Source organism: Eupeodes corollae, chromosome 1 (assembly GCF_945859685.1).
Source record: "Eupeodes corollae chromosome 1, idEupCoro1.1, whole genome shotgun sequence".
NCBI classification, from domain to species: domain Eukaryota; kingdom Metazoa; phylum Arthropoda; class Insecta; order Diptera; family Syrphidae; genus Eupeodes; species Eupeodes corollae.
This window is the reverse complement of record NC_079147.1, coordinates 118,663,889-118,687,688: the sequence shown is the minus strand read 5'-3', so window position 1 is coordinate 118,687,688 and position 23,800 is coordinate 118,663,889. Positions and strand designations below refer to the sequence as shown.

The following is a 23,800-nucleotide window of genomic DNA, read 5'->3' as shown; positions in this document are numbered from 1 at the left end:
TGCAAAGAAATGCGGAGGCATCCGCCTATTGTTTCGACCTGAACTTCTAACGTCGCCAAAAAAATGCTCTAAGCCAACTACACCTGAAAAAATTGTTTGTTTTGTCGTTTTATAAAGTATTGTGTTACTTATGTGTCCATTTCCAATTATACTTAACCAGTTGCAGCTCATATTGCGTTCGCAAATAATTTAAGTAAATGAAAACCAGCACTAATAAATCATTAAATATGTATTTGGTCAATCTTATTTTATATACATTAACAACATTTATTTGGATTGAAATAAAAAAGCTATACAAACATCGACATACTATACATGTCAATATAGTATGTCACTATATGTATGTCAATGTATACAAACCTTCCATAAAACATTCAAAATAAAGCATTTAGATGTGCATGCAGACTATAATGAAGCATTTTGATGGGCCGGAACACTAAATGTGAGAATGGGTTTGGTTTTTGCATTATTTCACGCACACTTTCTCACATTTAGTGTGTACTAAGCATGTAGGCAAACCGAAATGTCAGTCTAATATTCCGATCTTGGTAATGGAGTATTATTGCTAAGCAAACTGAAATGACAGCCCGATTTGTAATCCTTACATTTAGTGTCTTTAGTTTCAGTTCTTTCAATTCATAGCTATTAAAGAAATTTAAATGTAGTTTAAAAAAATATTCAATATTATATCATGCATTAAATAGATATCGAAATTTGTAGTTATTTGTGTTATATAAAGGGTTGTTTAAAAACCAGAAAATTCGATTTTTTATCATGGAACATTCTTGTGCAGATTATAAGCAGAGAGGTAAATAAATCAAGTTTGTAGTGCACTAATGTTTGTTTTTTCTCCTGTTGTTTTATTGTAAACATGTTTTTCATTTTTCGATTTGAAATTTACAAATTGTCTTATAAATTGCTTATTATAAATTTGTATTAAAAAAAACTATCTAAAAAAATAATAAAGGTTTAAGACAATTCAAATTTGTCAAGATGTAAAACACAACATATTTAACACAAGAATTTGGTACGATTTCCTTGTATCTACAGTGACTCCCACGACTAATCGGACAAAGGGATTGTAAATTTGTAAATTTATTATTGACTTTTACTAAAATTTAAGTTAGTTTCGTGTTCTACTTCGAAATAACACAACAAAGAAAATGAACATCTTCGAAAATTGATTTTGTTGCATACCTAGGATGGTAAATCAGTACGAGGAATATAAAAAATTGTGCACCTGGCCAGAGTCCATTACATAATTTTATGAGCAGGAAAGTAAAAGAATAGAAGTTGGGGACGTATAATGACACCCTTCTTTTAAGGCTAATCAACTAAAATCCCTTTTAATAGTCGGAATCTCAAAAGAATTTTCTCATAAGTACCTACTCGAGCTACTTGAAAACATAGATGTGTTGTGAGTTATGGTCTTCGGAACTAACATTTATGGAAGGTAAAATGTGGCTATCATCAATGTTTTGAAACAAATTTTGAGGGTCCAGTGTCAGTTAACTTAAACTTAAACCATAGTATCGAACATTAAGGGAATCAACTGGGATGTCGAGTAGCTCAAAATAATATGAAAAACATTGAGGACCTTAAGACGGGCAAAAAATATGACCTGAAGTATGTTACAAACTTGTTTCTTCAATACCTCGACGCCTTGAGGATGCCAATAAATCGAAAAGATATGAACTAAGTACTTAATATTAAGTAAACGATTATGTGTGTGTTGTTAAATTATAGAGTTGTTTTTTTTTAAATATCAATTTATTGTTTAATGCCTTAAACTATAATTTAAGTTTATTTAAAATCAATACATGTTTAAATGGCATACAAAATGGTTATAAAGTCTTGCACTCTCCATACCTTTTCTTGGAAAAAAATGCATTGTGAACATTTATATTTCATGTGTCCGATTACTCATGGAGGTCACTGTACGTTACTTGTGTGGAGCAGACATTAATTTGATCTTTCCTTAAATGTATCATATAAATTTAAATAAACAGAAAGTTAAATGAAATTCAAAAACTAGGCTTTTTGTTTAGTGACACTTGTTTTCAAAGTGCGATATACATATGTATATAATAACTACACAAACTTAATGCAAAAACTGTATAGGTAAGGTTAGGTTATAGTAACTGCCTGTGATGGAGTAGGACACACTTGGCCTGTTTAAAGGCCCTTTGTGATACTACATGAATCTTGAGAATTTCTTCTAATCTCAATAAAACCAGTTTAAGTCGTTACGAAACGTGAGAGGCTGATTATAGTAATATGATTTAGATCGCTTAGATCCTTAGATCCTTCAAGGCGTCCTGCATTACCAATAGTTTGCATGTAACGATTGGTATGCCAGCATTTGCGAAACGTGGAAGTTGTACTGTAGCATTCCTAGCGATTTTATCTGCCTTACAGTTTCCTGGAATGTCTCTATGGCCCGGCACCCACTAAAGATGAATATTAAAATGTTGTGCCATCCCCATTAGAGATGATCGACGGTTATGGACTGTTATAGAGTTTGTGGAGACAGAGTCCAGAGATTTGATAGCGTCCTGAGTAGCTGTAGTATCACGGTTTCTTTAATGAAATCTAAAACTTTCTGTTGAATTGCAGTTGGTGGATGATGTAGTCCGTGTGCTTTGGAATAGATTCAAAGTACTTACGAATTACAGTGTGGCCAATGTTGTTATTTATCCACTACGACGAAGCTATGAGGCGAATAGCAGAGTTTGCAGCTTGTTGTTTGCTTAATATATCAAGAGGTGTTAGGTAGAGCATGGTGTCCAGTGTCTCAGATGGGCTCGTGGAAAGCGATCCGCTTATAAATAGGCAAGCTGAAAAAAACAGTATAAAGAACGCTTCATTTTGAATTAATTGAATAGTTTCTTCCTCTCATAGTTATGATACTTTCTGATATGGATTGAGAATTAAGTATAAATAAAACTCTCCACCCAGAGGCAAATATACTTAATAACAGCGATCTAAAACAAGTTTACGTTTTAGAATCCAAAATCCGTATTTTTTCATTGTTGTATATATAATTTTAGATCATTTCGTTTATCCAAAATATGTCAAATTCAAGACCAAAAACAATGTCATGCAACTCTGTTTCATTATGAATTGTCATATTTCATAAAATAAGTAAGACATTGCCTTTTGAATTAAAATTTGATTTATAGTGAAAAAAAAAATAAAATATTTTGAGTTAAAAGTATAGCCTGACCAATTTAAAGTTGGTAATCGAATTCGTATCCAAATTTATATAAATTATAATCTAAGTGCAAATAAAATGAAATGAAAGAAAAATCCCATTACAAATTAACTACTACCTATACCACACTACAATGCATTCTATATCCGGCTAAACTTTTTTTATCGTAGCACGAATTCTTGCACATGATTTTTTTTTGTTTTATAGATAAGCAAAATCGAATTAAAACTATCGTATTAGGGCGAGGAAAATTTTTTTCTATTATTAATTAATTTTCAAAGTTCACATTTTCAAATAAAACACTCAGTGTAGAGGTCAGTGAGCTTTTAAATCATACGTGCTCTTTACTGAGTGCACTTTACCGAAGACAAGTCTCCTCATCTCTGGCATCAAGCGCTACAGATCTTAAATGAAGCAATAAACAAAATAATTTAATATATGCTGCACAGCAGGATATTGCGCTAAGTGGAGTCCCATCTTATTCGAATGGATTTCTTCAAAAAAACTTGTAGAACGTCCTCTTAAGAAATATTTTTTTCTTTTATTTCCTTAAGAAATGATTTTTCAATTTAAATAATTGCCAGTTCGGACAACCTGTTCTCCAGCATTTTATTTCTGGCATATAATTTTATGCGTTTAAGTGCAGAAAAAGATCGCTCGACAGAGCTACTTAACACTGGAATAGTCAAAATTAGTGAGCTTAATTTTATAATTTCAGAAAAAGTGTCCTTAAGGTCCATATTATCGAGGAGGTTTGGAATATCCTTAACGGAAATATTTTTGAATTGTTACTCTGCAAATTTAAAAAAACACAGTAAGTTCATTCTTAAGCTTCACAAAATCAAAAAAACGGACCATATGAACTTTTAAGGCATTCGAAGGCTTTAGTTACGAATTTTTTTTCATGTAATTCTAAAAATTTAAATTTTTTTAATGACTCGAACCTGCTTTTCATTTGCAACGATAAAGTGTCGATTATTTCAAAAAATAAAATGTTTCGAAATTTTGTTCGTAATATATTGATTTCCATCTTTACTGATTCAATTTGCTCACAACAATAATTTATGTCGAATATATTGTTTTGTAAGACATTAAACAAAATATCCGTGTGGGAAAATACATCGTTAAAAGTATTTAGCATAAAAACTGTATTAATTTTTTTTGAAAATTGAAGAAAACCTTTCACTTGGATTGCGTCCGCCCCCAAGTATCTGGATCATCAATCATTTCATTAAATAAAATGACCAAGTCATTAAAATGTGTTTACCAAGCGAGATGAATAATTCCATCTAGTTGGGGGCAACGGTGGGTAGTATTCTTTTAATTATTTGGTCCAAAAAAGAAGTCCTTTTTGTGAACTGGGAGAAAAAAGTTAAGGAAGTTCACAGATTGTGATAAAACTAAAATCAGAACATGAGCATTGCAATGAATAAATATAGCATGCTGAAACTCATTTCTTACTTGAGCTTGGGTTCCATTTAGCTCACCAGACATAACATCGGCAACGTCGTATGTCTGAGCCACCAATTTGGCACCCCAAATTTCAGATTTTGTCAAATCAATTATTTTTTTTCAATATTGAATTAGCTGTACGATCTTTACTGACGTCCCAAAATTGGTAATATCGTTCGTTTGGGGCACCTACACTACATATCGGAAAACCACAGATAATTGACACTTTTTTGTGACATCTGTGGTTTCATCCAACATAACAGAATGAAAATTTGCAGCATCAATCTCTTTATTGATATTATCAATGATTGTGTTTGATATTGCATTGATCAAATCATTTTCAATGTTGTTTCTTTAAAAACCGTTGCCGATTTTAAATGATTTTCTAATTTAGAGTCATATTTGGCTTTAGATTTTAAAGCTCAACATAGTTTCCCTTGTTATCTGACTTCGCGTTCATCATTACCCCTGAACGCTAGCTCTTGAGAGCCCAAAAAGCACACCGCATCAATCAGTCGCTCCAAAACTTGCCGGTTTTCGGACACTTGTTCGTTATGACGAGATACCGATATAATTTTTTGTGCATCAAACAACAAGTCTATGCCGATGTTGCCAAAAGTTATGGCATTATTATTGATATAGGCTTGAGAAATTATATGTTTGTTTGCTCCTACGGTCAAATGATTTAGATCGGAGTAACCCGTGCTGTGGATCATCCTGTCTGGGGGCCCAATTCAAAAATAGCTCAGTCTAACGGAGTATCCGAATACCTGGCGACCTCCGGATTAACTAGCCTTATCTGTACATGCGGCGGACTCTCTATGCAGACCGACCTCTTTGGGACCAAAGATGTACAAAAACAAAACAAAAATGAAAAGAACGATAAGACCGGTATCTCTTCAGGGCCGGACGTCAGTTTGGCGTCAAAGCCTGTTGCCGTATCCCCTGCGGCCAACATTCGAATCTATAAAAAAGATGAGGTTATCGCGGATAACGGGCCTCAAGAAACAACCGAAGGTGAACCAGCTGTTGGTGGGCCTGGGAAGTCGTCTTCTCTCCTGTCCATGTCCATCCATAATGGAGACTGATTACGACCTTAACATGATTCTTCTCACCGATGACGAACTTCTGGGTTCATCCTCAGACTCAGAGGATCAGAACAAAACCGTGGTGGAGGTTGATCTACCTAATTGTAGCCAAAATGTTGTAGTTAGTACAGATTAATCTCCAGATGAAGCGGAAAGGCAAAAGATCCGCCTAATTATTGGGAGTGATGTGAGCGCTCATTATAGTACGAATATCAACGACAGATGTGAGTCTTTTTGATTATATTCTTGGTACTAACCTCTTAGTAAGTAATGTTGGAAATTAACCAACCTTCATAATTAAAACTGGACAAGAAGTCTTAGACATAACTATTGTCTCAGATAGTATACACCATATGATCTTGGATTGGAAAGTATCCAAAGAACACTCGTTCTCTGATCATAGATATATCCAGTTCAATATAAATGTGGATGATAACCCGAGTCCATTGACTTTTCGAAATTATCGGAAAACTGACTGGGCTTCATACAGGAACACATTACAGAGTTAACTAGAACCTGGAATATCTAGTCCTTTCTCTAACGCTAATGAATTTGACAACAAAGTCTATGACTTCTTATTCGACAATTCGTAAATTAAAAACTCTTTACCGCTAGTGGGGGGAGGTAAAAAATAACGAACTGGTAGGTCGCCGTTTTAATAGCAAGTTAACTTTATTATTTTAAATTTCCTAGTTTTATACAAAATAAATGCTTATTATAAAATAAATAAATACTAACAAAAAATGAATATGATACAATGTCAAAATTCAATGAAATATGATTATGTTGCGTTTGAAAGTGCATGCCAGTGCTTTTTGTTACTAGCGTCATATTGGTTTCAATCTTGCTGTTGTTTTTACAACGCAGTGCTGTTTGTGGATGGTGTCATCTTTGTTGGATTTTTTCTGTTGTTGTCACAACATGCTGGCCCCTCAGACTGGAGACACAGATAAATCGATATCTTCAAAGGCAGCAACAGCTATTGGTGGTTGCTTTACTACTGTTTCAGTTCGTTTTGTTCGCGTAGGTAGTTGAGGTCTTCTCGAACTATGACCACAGTTATGAGGCAGATTATAAACAGGAACTCAGTAGATCCAAATAGTGAGTACTGATGAATTTGGTGGGTCTTGATTTCTTTCAAGATATATTCTTGACTTCTTTGAAGCTCTATTGCCTGCTCCAAGTTTGATATTTCCAAAGAAATATTTGACTGCCGTAAAATCAATTGTTGTTGTTACTGAAGATTTCAATCTGCTTGTTATCATTTGTCTTCCAATAATTGTTGTAGTCTGGTCATGTATCAAGCAGTTTGATGGCAGCTTCATTATCCCACTACCTCTTAAGATAGTAGGTACTGAATAGAAGTCGCAATTGATGTTAACTGTTGTAAAATTTGGGACACTATAAATCCAAGTGTTCTGTTGATGCATCTCAGTCCAGTACGGTTTAGTGGATCTTTTTTCAGACATGAATCTATTGGTTGTCGATTATTTTGAATTATTTGCATTTTACATGAACTGCCTGATTATCCACTTGCATATAGCGGGTGTTGGAGAGTACACCAGTAAGTTTCAAAAGGCCTTTCCTTCCAACGCGAAAATTCTTCTTTGTTAATTGGATAGTAGTGGTTTCATTGTAAATTTATCAGCACATAGTCTGATGATGAAACGATGCAAGTGAAATTTCCATTGTTGAAGGTTGGGACTGCGAGCTCCTTACATAACTTAAATTCTTCGTTGCATAGCAAAGGGTAATTTCCATTATAATATTGTTACCAGTTACCCTTCCTCTCAAATTTAAGGTTTTATATAGTTGTAGGATTGATTCGTGATGCCTCTCTCCAGGAATCATCAAAGTTTGGGGGATATTTTCATGAATTTTTGTTAGTTCGTTTTTAAATTGTTGCACTGTAAGGATAAGTAGTTGTATCCTTCCGGTATGTGTTGAAAGCAACATCTCGAGTAATATGTTTTGAGTGAACTTATAATTTGTCATTATAAGGATGGAATTAAGAGCTGTTGAGGAAAACAATTTCAGGTTTTCGTGCCTTTTTGTTTCGTTTGAAAGTTTAGAAACAATTGCACTTAACAACTGGATTTCCCTCTGGTTGTCTAATTGTTCCTTTTTAAAAATGTTAACTGTTGACTCAATAATTGTCGTCTGATTTTTCATAAGGTTTATTTTATGTTTTTCATTTTCGTTTACCGTTGCAATTGTCTCCTCAAGTACTCCAAAAAGTTCGTTGGTCACCGTTCCAATAAAATTAAATGGTGACTGTTTTTGTCTTCTTGCCGAGTCCTCATTAGCATGAAGAAGGATTTCGTTGTTGAGTTTGTTGAAGTTGTCTTTGTTGGCTCCAACAAATGTGGTACCATGTCACTATTGAAATGCAAGCAAAGACCTCTTCTTGAAGTAAATCGTTTCAATGCAGCCATAAATGCTGCTGTGGTAAGGTCACTCACAAGTCGATAGCCTTGGTAGAGAAACAAACTAATATGGCGACGTAACCCTTGGTCGATCGGTTTCCTCGCCCCTTGTAGATTAATATTTGAATTGGTCCAGCATCATCAACACCTGTGTGTGTAAACGGTCTTAATGGTGTTACTCTAGCTGGTGTAAGTAGTCCCATTTGTTGAGTTGTTGGCTGTGCTATAAAACGGAAGCATTTCATACACTAATGTATGACTTGTCGAATACATGTTTTGGCTCGAATGACCCAATAGCGCTGCCTTAGTTTTGCAAGTGTAAGTCTGATACCACCGTGCAACGTTCGATCATGGACATTTTCAACTAGCAGTTTTGTAAACCACTCTTGAGGCAGGAGGATTGGATGTTTTTCTGTGTTATTAAGCTCCTTATTTTGTAGTCGGCCGCCAACAACAAGGATATTGTCTTCGTTTAAAAGTGGCTTTAAGGAGAGTACTTTACTCTTTTCGCTGATGTTCTTTCCATATCGTAGGCATTTTAGATCTTCGGAATATACCATTTCTTGAACATATTTTATAATTCCTTTTGTAGTGACGTTTTGTAGTTCAGGAACTGTTAAAATACCAGTTTTAATTGGATTATTTAGTTTCTTGCTTCGGCAGTTGTTTTTATATCGCCTGCAATAAGCAGCTACTCTTATTAAGTTATAGTAGTTAGATAATCTTTTAATAATGTTACTAGTTTGGGAAGTACAAGAGCTTCTAATCCGAGACTAAATTTTGAGGTAAAGTGAGGCCTTATTTTGACATTGACCTTGTTTTTTTGCGGGTCCTGCAATTGTTGCTCCCAAGCCACTTACTTCAACATAAACATTTTATCTTTTAAGTTTGAGTGTTTGTGCTATTGATTTAGTTATCAATAGTGCTTGTGATCAGGGTCAATCAGTGCACGTATTGTTATAGTGCGACCAAGTCCGTTTTCGTTGTTTATTTGTAATATATCTGTTTCAATTATTACATTTTCGTCCTGCTCACTGCGGTTAACTTTTTGGTTGTTTTAAACATTTCCTTTTGAGTTGATTCTGTTTGTTTGTTTGGGGGAATCGCTCAGCAAAATCCATATGTAGAAAGGAATAATGCTTTTTGTTGCACTGATGGTAATTTCTTTTGCTAAAGCATTGTGATTGCTTGTCGTGTCGTAAGCAGTTCAGAGCAGAGTGCATTATTGAAGAATGTGGTATAAATGTCAATTTCCTCTATCAGTAAATATCGTAGTACAACGTTGGATATATCATCGACATCTCCTGACTCTTTGTTTTTTTTTTATTATTGAATTTAAGATAAGCAGACTTGGACCCGTTTGTTTAATTTACATTAACTATCAATCACTTGAAAACACTTGTTCTCTCTTTGACTTCGGACGCCACCTCCACAAGCCTACCGATTTTTTATTTAAAAAGGGTCGAAACACTAGAAATGCTCTTCTTCTTTTTTTTTAATTTAAATTTAGCAACTAATCACTTCTTCTCTGTTTGGAAGTCAAAGAACGACTGACAGTCCAAAGCACTTACAATCATGCCACGAGTACTATATTAAACATTAGTTTTTTTTTATAATAAGCGCACACTCAAAGGGATAACTACCCTTATTATGTAGACACCGTGTGAACACTAGGAAAGGCAGAGAGGGGTTGAAAGGAGGTGTCGGTGCACATTGGTTTTGAATTCCTGAATATTGCAATAGCTGGAAAAAACAGTGTGGCAAGGCATTCCACATTCGCATAGTACGGCTAAAGAACGAATCTCTGTACTTGACAGTACGACCGAAGTTGGGCTCGAGTGTATACTGTTGAGCATTCCTAGAAGCGCGAGTATTACGGTTGAACTGTTTAAGGGGAGGAATGCAGCTAGGTATTTCTCTAGAGCATAAACCATTAAAATAATGTAAAGTAAAGTAAAGTAATTTATAAAAAAATCCATAATGCGATCTTTCTTAATTTTGTATTCCTCATTACGTAAAGTTATTCAGGAGTTAGTTAGTTTTTTTGTTCGTAAAATATTCAAGGTGGAAGATATATTACTTCAGCCAGGACCTTAAAATGCCGAGAAATGTCCACATATTTAATTCGACAAATCGGACCGATTACAATTATTCCCTATGAGAAGTTAAATACAAATGTGTACTTGTCGATACAATGCCTAAAAACTTAGCCCTAATGAAAACAATAACGCTTTATTACCCACCTAAGAGAGTCTGAATTCTAGTTGGAAAAGCCAAAAAAAATTATTATTGGGGGTTAGTGCTCCACCAATGAAAAGGTGCCTTGAAGAGTAAAGTCGATAAGAGTTTATAAACTTCCCGTAGAAAGTTATTGTAACCCGACCGATTAGTTTTGATTAGAATTGACATTTATCGATGGTTGAAGGTTCCTAAAATCTAAATTAAAGATTTTTAGAGAGATGTCTGTGTGTACGTATGTACGCACGTTGGTTTTTTTTATTGAGATATATTCAATCAGTTTTCAGTTACAATAACATTCATGTTTGAGCTAGATAAAAATTGTTTAAATTTTGTATAATTCAAATTCATAGTAAAGGGTGATTTTTTTGAGGTTAGGATTTTCATGCATTAGTATTTGACAGATCACGCGGGATTTCAGACATGGTGTCAAAGAGAAAGATGCTCAGTATGCTTTGACATTTCATCATGAATAGACTTACTAACGAGCAACGCTTGCAAATCATTGAATTTTATTACCAAAATCAGTGTTCGGTTCGAAATGTGTTTCGCGCTTTACGTCCGATTTATGGTCTGCATAATCGACCAAGTGAGCAAACAATTAATGCGATTGTGACCAAGTTTCGCACTCAGTTTACTTTATTGGACATTAAACCAACCACACGAATGCGTACAGTGCGCACAGAAGAGAATATTGCGTCTGTTTCTGAGAGTGTTGCTGAAGACCGTAAAATGTCGATTCGTCGCCGTTCGCAGCAATTGGGTTTGTGTTATTCGACCACATGGAAGATTTTACGCAAAGATCTTGGTGTAAAACCGTATAAAATACAGCTCGTGCAAGAACTGAAGCCGAACGATCTGCCACAACGTCGAATTTTCAGTGAACGGGCCCTAGAAAAGTTGGCAGAAAATCCGCTTTTTTATCGACAAATTTTGTTCAGCGATGAGGTTCATTTCTGGTTGAATGGCTACGTAAATAAGCAAAATTGCCGCATTTGGAGTGAAGAGCAACCAGAAGCCGTTCAAGAACTGCCCATGCATCCCGAAAAATGCACTGTTTGGTGTGGTTTGTACGCTGGTGGAATCATTGGACCGTATTTTTTCAAAGATGCTGTTGGACGCAACGTTACGGTGAATGGCGATCGCTATCGTTCAATGCTAACAAACTTTTTGTTGCCAAAAATGGAAGAACTGAACTTGGTTGACATGTGGTTTCAACAAGATGGCGCTACATGCCACACAGCTCGCGATTCTATGGCCATTTTGAGGGAAAACTTCGGAGAACAATTCATCTCAAGGAATGGACCGGTAAGTTGGCCACCAAGATCATGCGATTTGACGCCTTTAGACTATTTTTTGTGGGGCTACGTCAAGTCGAAAGTCTACACAAATAAGCCAGCAACTATTCCAGCTTTGGAAGACAACATTTCCGAAGAAATTCGGGCTATTCCGGCCGAAATGCTCGAAAAAGTTACCAAAAATTGGACTTTCCGAATGGACCACCTAAGACGCAGCCGCGGTCAACATTTAAATAAAATTATCTTCAAAAAGTAAATGTCATGGACCAATCTAACGTTTCAAATAAAGAATCGATGAGATTTTGAAAATTTTATGCGTTTGTTTTTTTTTTTAAGTTCTCAAGCTCTTAAAAAATCACCCTTTATAACGGTTTCTTAATCTAGAAATATATTGCTCTAATTTTAGTTGCTTGCTCCCAACAACTACAGCTGCTTTGCTCTTTACTGTACTGTCCGTACGTCCGTTCGTTCCGATATAATTTCTAAAATAGAGGATAAAGTTACTAACATCTGGTACAGTTTTTAAAAAAATCGAATTGATATTTTTTTCAAAAAATACTACTAAAATTTGGTTAAAAATAATTTCCGACTAGAATAACTCGACATTAAATGAGTATTAACTTCAAAATAATTTGATTCTGTACAAAATATTGTTGTTAATATTAAAGGGTTTTTCAATAAGGGCGGGTAGATGTTGAAATTTAATAAAACAAGTTGTGTGTTAAATTATTTTTTTTTATTTGAAAGGCGCATGTATGCCATTAAGTGTGGAACATGACATCATTCAAATGAACTCACGTTGTTCAATCGTGTTACTTGCCATGATGATTTCGCATAAGCAATTGAATAATGAACAAAAGATAAGACAGACAGATATCGCCATAACAAATCGGCCGATAGGGAGCAGCAAATAAGGGCGGGTAGATGTTGAAATTTAATAAAACAAGTTGTGTGTTAAATTATTTTTTTTTATTTGAAAGGCGCATGTATGCCATTAAGTGTGGAACATGACATCATTCAAATGAACTCACGTTGTTCAATCGTGTTACTTGCCATGATGATTTCGCATAAGCAATTGAATAATGAACAAAAGATAAGACCAGATATCGCCATAACAAATCGGCCGATAGGGAGCAGCAAAATCTACCCGTGCCAATTGGAAAATCCTTTACATGCCCTAGAAATATTTTTAATGTTTTTTAATATTTAAAGACAGTGTTTTCCTTTACAAAATATTGATTTATCACTTTTCAACTGTAGACCACATCTGTACATTACCGTCAATTGTTAAAGTAACATAATCCAGAAAAAGTAAGACATATGCGTTCTTTGTGATGTGTTTGTGATCTTGTCAATCGGTATGCTTTGTTTTACAAGCTTACACAGTTAGGTTTGTCAACGAAGTTCATTCATGTGATAAAAGAAATTAATGTCCAATCAACTGTGTATAATTTTTCAACACTGTCTTTTGAGTGCTCTTATTTTCGCACTTTTCATCAATGATGTTAAGACTTATCTGCTTGGAGGTGTTCGAATCGCTGTTCTGAAAATGCCGGTGATTTGTACTTTTTTTATGCCGATGATTTGGTTATACTGATAAATCGACTATCTGCCTATTGTGTTAAATGGGGACTTATAACACAAGTCCAAAATAATGGATTTCTCAAGAACTACCCCAAATCATAGTGCATATTCATTGGCATCAATGGAAATGGACTGGAGCTTTTAACCAAGTGCCTAGGAGTGAATATCCACAGAACCATGGACTGTTTGAATATTTAACAATTAAAACTTCTTCATTGCAAAGCCTGCTTATAATATCATCTTTCAGAGTCAACGTAGCTGTGCTAAATACAGGGTATTCAACGCTGTTGTAAAGTCTTCTCCATGTTACCTTGTCCAAGTATAAGGAATTACGGCTTTACAAAAGAATCAAATCACACGAAGACGCTGTAAGAGTTGCATTCATCAAAGAAGCTCAGCAATTACAAAGCAGAGTACTTTATTCTCAATTGAAGCTAAAATTAACTTAAACATCCCTACAGATTAATATTGGTTTGTACTTTTAATGCCTTTTTTTTTTGAATCCACCACGTGCTGGCAAACGATCGTTTCTGTTATCACCTATACTAAGACTACCGCAACTTTATTATAAACTGGTTTGCTTTCACGCCAAAAGTTAGCACTCAGTTCTCAGTCTATTACTATTATTTTTTCAAAAAAAATTATTCTGCCTTAAAGTTGAAAATGCTCTGTTGAACATTATTACTACCTGCTTTTCAATTTTTAGATATAATGTCGAATATGAAAGCGAAGCAACGCGATAATCAGGTGGGTTTATAAAGCCCAGAACTATAGCCCTGCACCGTACTGCTCATATTGACAACATTTTATGAACACAAAATGATAATATATTTATTATATAATCGTACCTACTCGCATATCATTTAGGACTGAAACCTTATCTTATTTAAAATTGAAAATAATAGTAATAATTAATTAATTAACTTAATATTTGTTTTTTTGTTTATATTTCGTAGTAACAGCAATTGCAGAGTATGATTATTGGGCAAAAGAAGATGATGAAATTGATCTTCTCAAAGGCCAAGAATTAAAAAACATTACTCAGAAACCTGGTGGGTGGTGGGAAGGGACAATTTGTTCGACTGGAAAACGGGGAATGTTCCCAGATAATTTTGTTCGTGTAATTGAAAACTTTGACAATAATATGGTTGTTTTAAGGTAAATAATCAAGTATTTAAACTTTTTTAATTTTAAATATATAATTTTGTGGTTTGACCCAAATTTCAAAAGATCGTGTTTTGAGCTGAAGAAATAAAATACATAACACGTGTCGCTGTGAATAATAATTTTTGATTTAATATCTATTTTTTTTAATACTATATGAAAAGAATTCATAATTATCAATTCGTAATATTTATTAAAAAATGTCTATTAATCAAACCATGAAAAAAAGTAAATGAATCGACGAGAAAAACACTCAAAGTAATTGTTGAACAATTTATATTAACAAATGTTGTTACCTCGTTAGTTGATTATCGAAAGAGATCGAATTCAATGTAAAATTGTTGGCAACAAGACAAAATTACATGATCATTCGAGAGATAAGGGATTACAGCAATTTTAGGAAGAGGCAACTCCCTGTTATTAATACAAATGCAAATTTATGATATGAAATTACAATTAATCAAATTCAGAAACAAATTAAATATATACATTTAACATCAAGTACAGAACATTTACCAGCCTACGATTGGATACAAGTTCAAGGATTTTTTCGGGTTCGAGTTCCTTATTTTTAAGTAATTTTCTAATGGTAACAAGTTCAGGAATATTTACTTTGTACCGAAATATGAAACAGAGCACACGAATAGCTTTTACAAATCCATACGAATCATCGATAAGTTTGCAAAAAAGGTTCGTAGGATCGAGATTTGTTACATTTGCTACAAAGGCACAAGTCGTTATCTTTTTTCGCACTTTAAAAGTTTGTGGTTGAATATCACCAACCGTATAATCGTTCCCTTCTTTTGTAATCCACAATGGACCGGTCCACCATAAATCATTTTGAATCAAATGAGAAGGTAGAACACCGCGAGAAGCACAATCAGCTGGATTGTGTTCGGAACGTACGTGATGCCATGATTCTCTAGATATTGTAGAGAGGATTTCCGATGTACGGTTCCTGATGAAAACTGACCACCTCTTTGGCAAGGCTGAGATGAGAGCAAATGTATGATGATTGCGGAGTGTGAAGAGAGAAAGAGAATATTTAATTTGGTCAATCACTTTAAAAAAAATGTTATGTTTCTCACAGTCACCGACTAACTTCCAAGCCGATAGCATCGTTTCACTCTCAGTGTTCTTCTCTCTTATTTTCGTTGGTACCTATTCCGCTATTTTGAACAAGCGATTTTTTTCTCTTACACATAATTTATAATTACATATACAAATTTGAACAAATAAAAAACATGTGCTTACGGGAAATCTGTTTAGCAAACTACCTACAAATGTAGATTGTTATTCCGAAAACTCGAACAAAAGAAAACAAAATTACACAAAGATAGACCTTAATCTATCAATTCCGGCTTCCTCGTCTAATCCCTCTATTCCAACCTTCTCGTCTTATCCTAATCCCAAATTTATCGTGATCGACCCAACAGATATCGATAAACCTTTCTCAAAGTTCAGTGTCCTCTTATTAAAAAAAGCTATAGATGGAATAAGCACTGGTTTTGAATATATTACTCAGTTGCGTGATGGCAATCTGCTCATCCTGGTGAAGTCTCTCAAAATAGCTGAAATTTACTATCACAAAAATCTCTATCAAACCTCTGTCTCATCACGGTTACCCTCGTACAGACTTAAATTTATCTAAAGGTACATTTTATGCACCTTATCTTATTAATGTACAAGACGAAAAAATTATAAAAAAATGACTTCACAGGGTGTAACTGAGGTAACATTCTTTTTACGTTTGATAGCTTTTGTCCACCTAGCACAGTTAATATTGGTTGGCATAATTGCATCGTAACTTAATATTTTCCTAACTCCATGCGATGTCAAAATGGCTAACTCTTAGGTCACACAGCCAAGAGATGCAAAAACCCCAAATCTTGTGTAAACTGCAACATGCTTCCTGTAGACCCCCATTCATGTACACGCATCTTTTGTGCGAACTGCTCTGAAGAACACACCGCATCTTCAAAACATGCAAAAGTTTCAAAAAAGCAAAAGAAATATTAAAAATTAAGACAATTAGAAAATGTACAGTGTTCGAAGCCAAACAAACATACAAGGAATTAAATCCTGAACTCCCCTTTACTAAGACTTTTGGTAATATTATCAATGAAGCCATACCCACCTCTTTAACCAATAATACAATTTCAACCGAAATTAATCCTCCTCCAAATCATCCCTCAGTTCAAGCTCAAACTCCAAACCCAATCCATACAGAAAAAAAACTCACATCATCAAACAATATTATAGAGACCTCAAAAATCCAACCAACCAATGTGCTTTTAAATTCATCTCCCGAAATAACCAACCAACAAATTAGCCCTCCAGGCAAATCAAACTTGCACCAACAAATAAAACCACACATTCAAGTAAACAAAACATCATCCCAAATTAAACCTTGAATTACTCCTCGTCGTAACATAGACTCAAACGCAATTAACCTCAATTCATTTTTATCGCAACACACCCATTCTCTAATCGAAAAAAATAGCAAGTATATAAACTCTATGGAACAAGATGATGAGAGTGGTCAAAATTACGATTCCGCTGGACAAAATTGGTACTTTCTCCAATATAATAATTATTTTCAAAATTTGGATTTTTTTTAAAGAAATATAAAGGATATGAGTAGGATTTTTGAGGCGAACTATTTATATATTTTTTGATGTATGTCTAAATATTTGTTTTTATTTTGGAACTTATTGTCCAGGAGACGGCTTATCAAATGACTGCAAAGGATCGGAGGCCACTAATGAGAAATCGAACAACCAGTAGATAAATGTGAGACCTATCCCATCATTGCAGTGATTACAAAAGCTATCAAATAAAATGCGCGTTTGTTGTTTTTATAAATCTACTTTTCGGAAAAAGATTTTTAGGGAATAATCCTCCGTCCTACACTTTGAAGCAAAAAATATAGCTTTCTTCGGATTCTGTTTACTATAGTGAAAAATCTATATATTTGTTAAGAATATGGTCAAAAGAGGTACCAAATAAGAGAAATAATACATCGCCTTAACCCTTCTCTCGCCGACATCGACGATCAAAAACATTGTTTTTTATGAATAAAAACTAAAAATGGTGTACAATATTACGGGTTAAATAACTGTATATAAGAGTGCGAACCTTGTGAACTCAATTTTATCCAAAAATGAGACTATTGAAAATATATGAAATAGGCATTAAAATGTGTGTCTTGGTTTAAAAAAAGTCTATTTTCATTTTAATAAATGCAAAAAAAGAGACAAAAGAAAACATTACGGGAATAGCACGTAAATCCGTTTTTTAAGTCGAAAAACTGGTTTGTACTGGCAGAGTGAAACTTAAAAGTTTAAATCTACAAATAATGTATTTTATTGAAATTTTATTGTTCAATTCGAAAAAGGTTAGTAAAATTAATTAAAATACGTATATATATTAAATGTATCAAAGTAGAGATAACAATCTTTAATTTAAAGAGGATGCGCAATCGGATGTACTTGGTTTTCATTCTTAGGCTATATTTTCCAACAATGGATTTACGTTTTTTTTTTTATTTTCTGTTGTTATATATTTCCTACACCCTATTCCCAATCCATATATATTTCCTACACCCTATTCCCAATTCATATATATATTGTCTACCCCCTATTCCAAATTTCGATTGGCCACACATAATGATGTGACCACACATAACGATGTCCAGCATCCGAATTTTGTGTTTATTTTAATACACAATCTCCATATCAATATCACCCTATTGATATTAAAATCATCCTAACATACGATTGGTATTGTGCATTGCAAACAATACCCTTTGGTCGCATTTCGCGACTCATCGTTTTTCTTCCTTTTGATTGTTTTAGTTTTAAGAGTTTTTAGTTGCTCCCAAACCGAAAAGTTATTTTTTGTAAGCCTAGGCTCCGGGCATAGTGAAGCCACAATAAATTAATTTTTCTTTTTAATATATAAACTTTATCTTTCATTTAATCTAAAAGAAAATCTTCAGACTTTCAGATTCGCGAAATAAACAAACTATTTAATAAAATAGACCAACATAAATAAAATACAAAAATCTACAGACTTTCAGATTCGCGAAATAAACAAACTATTTAATAAAATAGAACAAAATAAATAAAATAAGTAAATTATTTAACAAATTACAAAATTAGTGATTAACATTGTTATAGGTATCGACATTTTTAATTTGCTATGAATTCATTTTAAACGAAAACGGGTATACATAACGAGAATTCAAATATAACTATAGCGCAATTATTTGATTATTTTAGTCAGTAATTTTAATTTGTATGTATTTGTTTAAAAAATATATATAAATAGGAGATTCATGATATCGTTGTTTTATAATACCTCCGTTTTGTATGATGTTTGTATACTTTTCTAACTCCTTACTTTCTTTCAACTCTTTGTTAAGAATAATCCAAATCATGTCGCGTGGATTAAAAATGCTTAGGCTCATCGTACAAAAACCAATTATATTATCGTAAGAACATCCGACCATGATATTTTAGTCGAAATTGAACACTCTACAACCATTCCCATTGATCCTGTAACTCAAGAAGCCGAAAATACCGATAGTCTGAATGTTGTTTTTGCTACAAAAGGGAACAATAAAAACAATGAAGTTGACAAAAAATAATGGTATCAAAAAATTTCAAGCGAAAAGGGACAGTCCTATTTCCGGAGAAGAAAATCAAATAAAAAAAGATGTAATTGCAAGGTGAAAACACATCTTCTCTAAAATGTCAAGAGTTAACTATTTTTTAGATTTAAATACTTTTATTTTTAGTATTTTTTTTTTATACATTAAAAGAAACGGGTATATGCCCAAGAATCGTGAAGGATAAATATTTCAATTTATTATTTTTAGCAGAACAAAAAGGATACTAAACGTATGTGTAAGGTAATGTACTTTAATACTTTAAGCGTAAAGAAAAAGTTTGAAAAATCTTAATTTACCGTTAATTGCAGTAATTTCAAATAATCGTCAGGCAAAAATTGATCTTAAAAGAATGTCTAAAAGATTTCTTGTTGTCCTTACTAAAAATTAATTCTCTACTGTAAATCGAATTCATTAATTCAATCAATCAATAATTGCCTTTTTAGCTTGTGGACGTGTTGTACCCGGAAACTTTTACTACCTATGAATAAGTGCGTATTTCACGATTACAAACTCATAAAATTAAAAGGAAAATTAGAAACGATATCAAATAATAAACTACTAACAAAGCTTATAAAAAAAGTGCTCCATTACGATGAGGTCATTGCGAAAATTTTCGAGCAGGAGTTTTTAATCGCGAAGATTTGAAGACAAATCTGAACTTTTCGTGGTTCCTGGGTACAAGTTTTTTTTTACACTTCAGAACTTTCAGAAAGCAGTAAGCTTTTTTCAAACTACGATCACACGCTCATCTTAACCCTTAGCCGGCACACTTTTTGCGCTAATCATAGCCGGCACACTGGGACGTTTTTGACCCCAGTCACATAATCGTTTATTGTAAGTAAACTAAGGTGTTTTTCATCGTGAAAAATTCAGAGTTTTACATAAACTACCCCTTTTTGAGACAGTATGAGTTCGATACCAAAATGTTTCAATTAAATTAGTCAAAAAAGAAAATATGTAAAAAACTACGAAAAAATAACAGTTTTGCTAAAAAATTAATTTTGCGAATTGGACGCTCAAATTTCAGCAGTATTTTGTCAAAACATATACCTTTATGTGAAAAATTATTCTGATAGTGCCCGATTAAAGAAAGGTATTTATTTCGAAGAATGAATGTCAGAATTTCTTCATTTAATACTGAAAATTCACAAAAATAAATCAAGGAATAAAGAAAAATAATCAAGTTAATCGTAAACACACTTTATTAAAACTTTGCCGATAAAAATATTATGCATTATATTCATTACATCCCACACCATGTTTTACAGAAGATTAAACGATGATCATCACAAATAGGGCGCTCACAACTTGCGCAACCTGCATTTGTTTTTGTATCTGTTTTTCGCGAACAGACTGCCCATCTCATTCTTTTCGGCAATTTCACCCGTGAACGTAGAGGCCCAGAATCCAGGCAATACTGACTTTTAAGTCACATAATTTTAAGTCGCATTGGCCAGCGATTCGTCCTTCTAGTCACCAAATATGAGTGGCATAACTGGTCGAAAGTATGGGTTCCTCCTTTATTTTCATTATAATAATAGATTATTTTAGGCTTGCCATCTTTAATATCTATTGTGTGCTTGTACGAAGACAGTATAAGTACTTTTTTTTTTTTTTGCAAAACTTACAAGCGTAAGAATATCTCTGCCATACTAATGGAGTCTGGCGGTGATTTGGAAGAAACTTCCATTTCAGCTGGAATTTCTCTCTTATTTTTTCTCAACGTTCCAGTTATTGTCAGATTGTATGGTGCAGCAGCATACGCTGCAGTAGAGGTATAGAAATAAACCAATTGACACGTGTTACTGTACGATGAGAGCCATGGATTGGTGCAGTAACGACGCGGAAAAAATGCTCGTGAATCTTTTCTTCTCGAATTACAGCAAATCCCTTGCCTAAATAGGACACTCCGTAAATCTGTAATAAATTAGATTGATAAAAATCTGCTACATGTATTTCACAAAACGAAGACAAAATATGAAAGAATTTTTACCAAATACGAAGTTTCCGCATCGTTAAGCCTAACGATTTTCAATCCATATTTGTCTGGCTTATATTTCATGTACATGTGAAACACGCATCTACCTCTATAACTCAGTAACTGTTCGTCAACAGTGCATTTGTTGCTCGGCGTATAATACTGATGACAGTTTTTCATAAAAATATCTCAGATCTGACGAACAGCAGAAAATCTATCATTCTCGTCTCTTAACTTCTTGTCGTCAAAACTCAACCAAGATCCTAGAAATATAAATCTAAGTCTCGGAAAAACACGTCTGTAGAGCGTGATGCCATTTTTTTAATCCTAAAGCCTATCATTATCTAGATCAGAAGATTTCCAAACTCCTTGGTAGTATAAGACGCCAATGTATGCTCGAAGTTCATCTCTATCAGTCAAATGATGGCAGCTTTCTGCTTTGACTGCGGCAACGAGTTCCAGGCAAAGTTCCTTAATTCTCATATTCGTATGCTGTACAATGATATCTATCATCTCCTCGTTGAAAAGTATTTCCCAAAACTTTTCAATGGAATACGCCGTGCTCGTCGTCGCCGAGTGTCGATCATTACCGGCTGTGCTCGTGAAATCTTTTCTCTGTGTACCATGTACCGTTCCCTTTCCCCTCTACTCACACCATCACGTTTTCTCTTTTACAAACTCACGCTGGCTTGCCCGCTTTTTTCACTTATATACCCCCGCTACCAACACCAACCTTCTTTCCAATCTTCTCTACCACCCCAGTGTGCCGGCTAAGGCTTAAGTTCATGTGTTAGTTCTAAGTAAGAAAATAATACAATTAAAGCCTAACACACGCAAAAAATACAAAACATAATTAAAATATAACATGAATTATTACAGAAAAAAAACGCGGTCTTCCTCTACTGCACTGTCCTGTGGGTGTGGATTCGAAGACTTTCCAGGCCGGAGCATTGGTTTCCATGCTCTCTACTTGACCCAGCCATCATAGTCGTTAGACTTTTACTCTTCTGGCTAAGTCTACATCGCTGTACAACCCGTACATCTTCTCCTCCACTCCCCTTCGATGCATACGGGACCGTAGATCACACTAATGACCTTTTTTGACATCGAAAGGTTCTGTTAAGTTGTTTCCAACCTTTATGGAGCAGCGTGAATTCTCCATGGTCATTTTGCAGGGATGCCAAACCTAGACATGGCTTTATACAGGTAAAAAGATGGTGGGTTTCGATTTGGTGTTCTTGGGTTTTTTCCAGGACCTGCTGTAATGTGAAAATTTGATCGACTGTGGACTTTCCTGGTCTAAAACCACACTGATAAGGAACTATCACGATGTGCTTTAGACGTTCACATAATACGGCAGAAAAGATTTTGAAAGCGATGTTAAGTAGACTGATTTTGCATTCGAAGAAGCAGAATACGATGTTCATAGGGAGGCAGATCATAAGGATAATCCCAAGCCTTTTAGGGCAAAGCGAATGAAATTATGTTAAATTGATTCAATACGTTGTCTATGAATTTCGTAATAAGGAGTCCATACCTGCGAAGCATATTCAAGGTGAGGACGAACATGACAATTTAACAAAGAAAGAGTAACATAGGTTTGAACTCCTTTGCAAAGCGTTTTATAAAACCAAGCATATAACTTTCCTTATTAACAATAAAATTAATGTGATGTGTAAATTCTAAGTTGGAACAGAAATGAACACCTAAATCTTTAAATGTGGAGACGCGACAGAGTCTCCAATATACAATTATCAAAGACACTACCGATTCGTTCTTTAGTAAAAGTTATTGTCTGGCATTTTAAAGGGTTGAGGGCAACGCTATTTTCCCCACACCAAAATGTGAAACTATCAATGTCGGCTTGTAAATGGATACAACCATGGGCGGACTTTATTATCTATTTGTTATACAGATTAAGTAACAAAAGGTTCAGAATGACAATTTCTAAATTTTAGCTCATAGGATCTGATTTCAAGGTATGATTTGATCCCAGCTAAGGAAAATGTTTATAATAAGTTCCGTGGCTAAGTTGGTAAAAAGCTTTACAAAAGGCAGTGTAAACTTCATAACCTTGTTCTAAAGTTTTTGAACATATATTTGAGAATGTGAGGAGATTTGTAATAGTTGATGTTTTTTTCACAAAACCATGTTGCGGTTTGCAAATGAGATTTTTACTAAAAAATGCTACACTTTCACATACAACTTGTTCAAGCAATTTAGGAATGCAATAAAGCTTTGCAATGGTCTTGTAGTTTGTTACATCCTTTCTTGTTACCTTTCTTGAAAATTGGTGTTAGAAACGACTTCTTCCATATACTTTTGAAATTTGCCTGTTTTTAGAGAAAGTTTGAATAAGGACGTAAGTGCATTACTGCACTTTTTTAATACTATGGGGGATTACCATCAGGATCGGCTGAGAAGACATCATTTAACGAGGATAAAAGATCAAGGACCATACTCTGTAGCACAGTGATGTGACTACAGCTAGTTTGCGAAAAGGAATGAAGATTATGAAAATACACTTCATCAACTTCTTCAGCAGTTTTATTTAATGAAACGTCTACAAGTTTCCAACACTTTTTAGGATTCTCTTTCTGAGAGGTGCCCATATCAGTAACATAACTAGCATATACAAAATTAGAACAAGAATTAAATTCGTTAAAGAGTATTTAATTATAAA

At 34.1% G+C, this 23,800-nt stretch overlaps 1 protein-coding gene across 1 annotated transcript in view; it reads left to right on the top strand.

The window, feature by feature from the left end:
• The first annotated feature begins 589 nt into the window (after positions 1–589).
• Positions 590–23,800, top strand: part of LOC129943367 (SH3 domain-containing kinase-binding protein 1) — a 69,188-nt gene continuing 45,977 nt past the window's right edge. The window contains exons 1-2 of the mRNA XM_056052755.1: positions 590–808; positions 14,257–14,458. Of these exons, the coding sequence (XP_055908730.1) occupies positions 775–808; positions 14,257–14,458 (236 nt within the window). The 5' untranslated portion in view covers positions 590–774. The remainder of the gene's footprint in view (positions 809–14,256; positions 14,459–23,800) is intronic.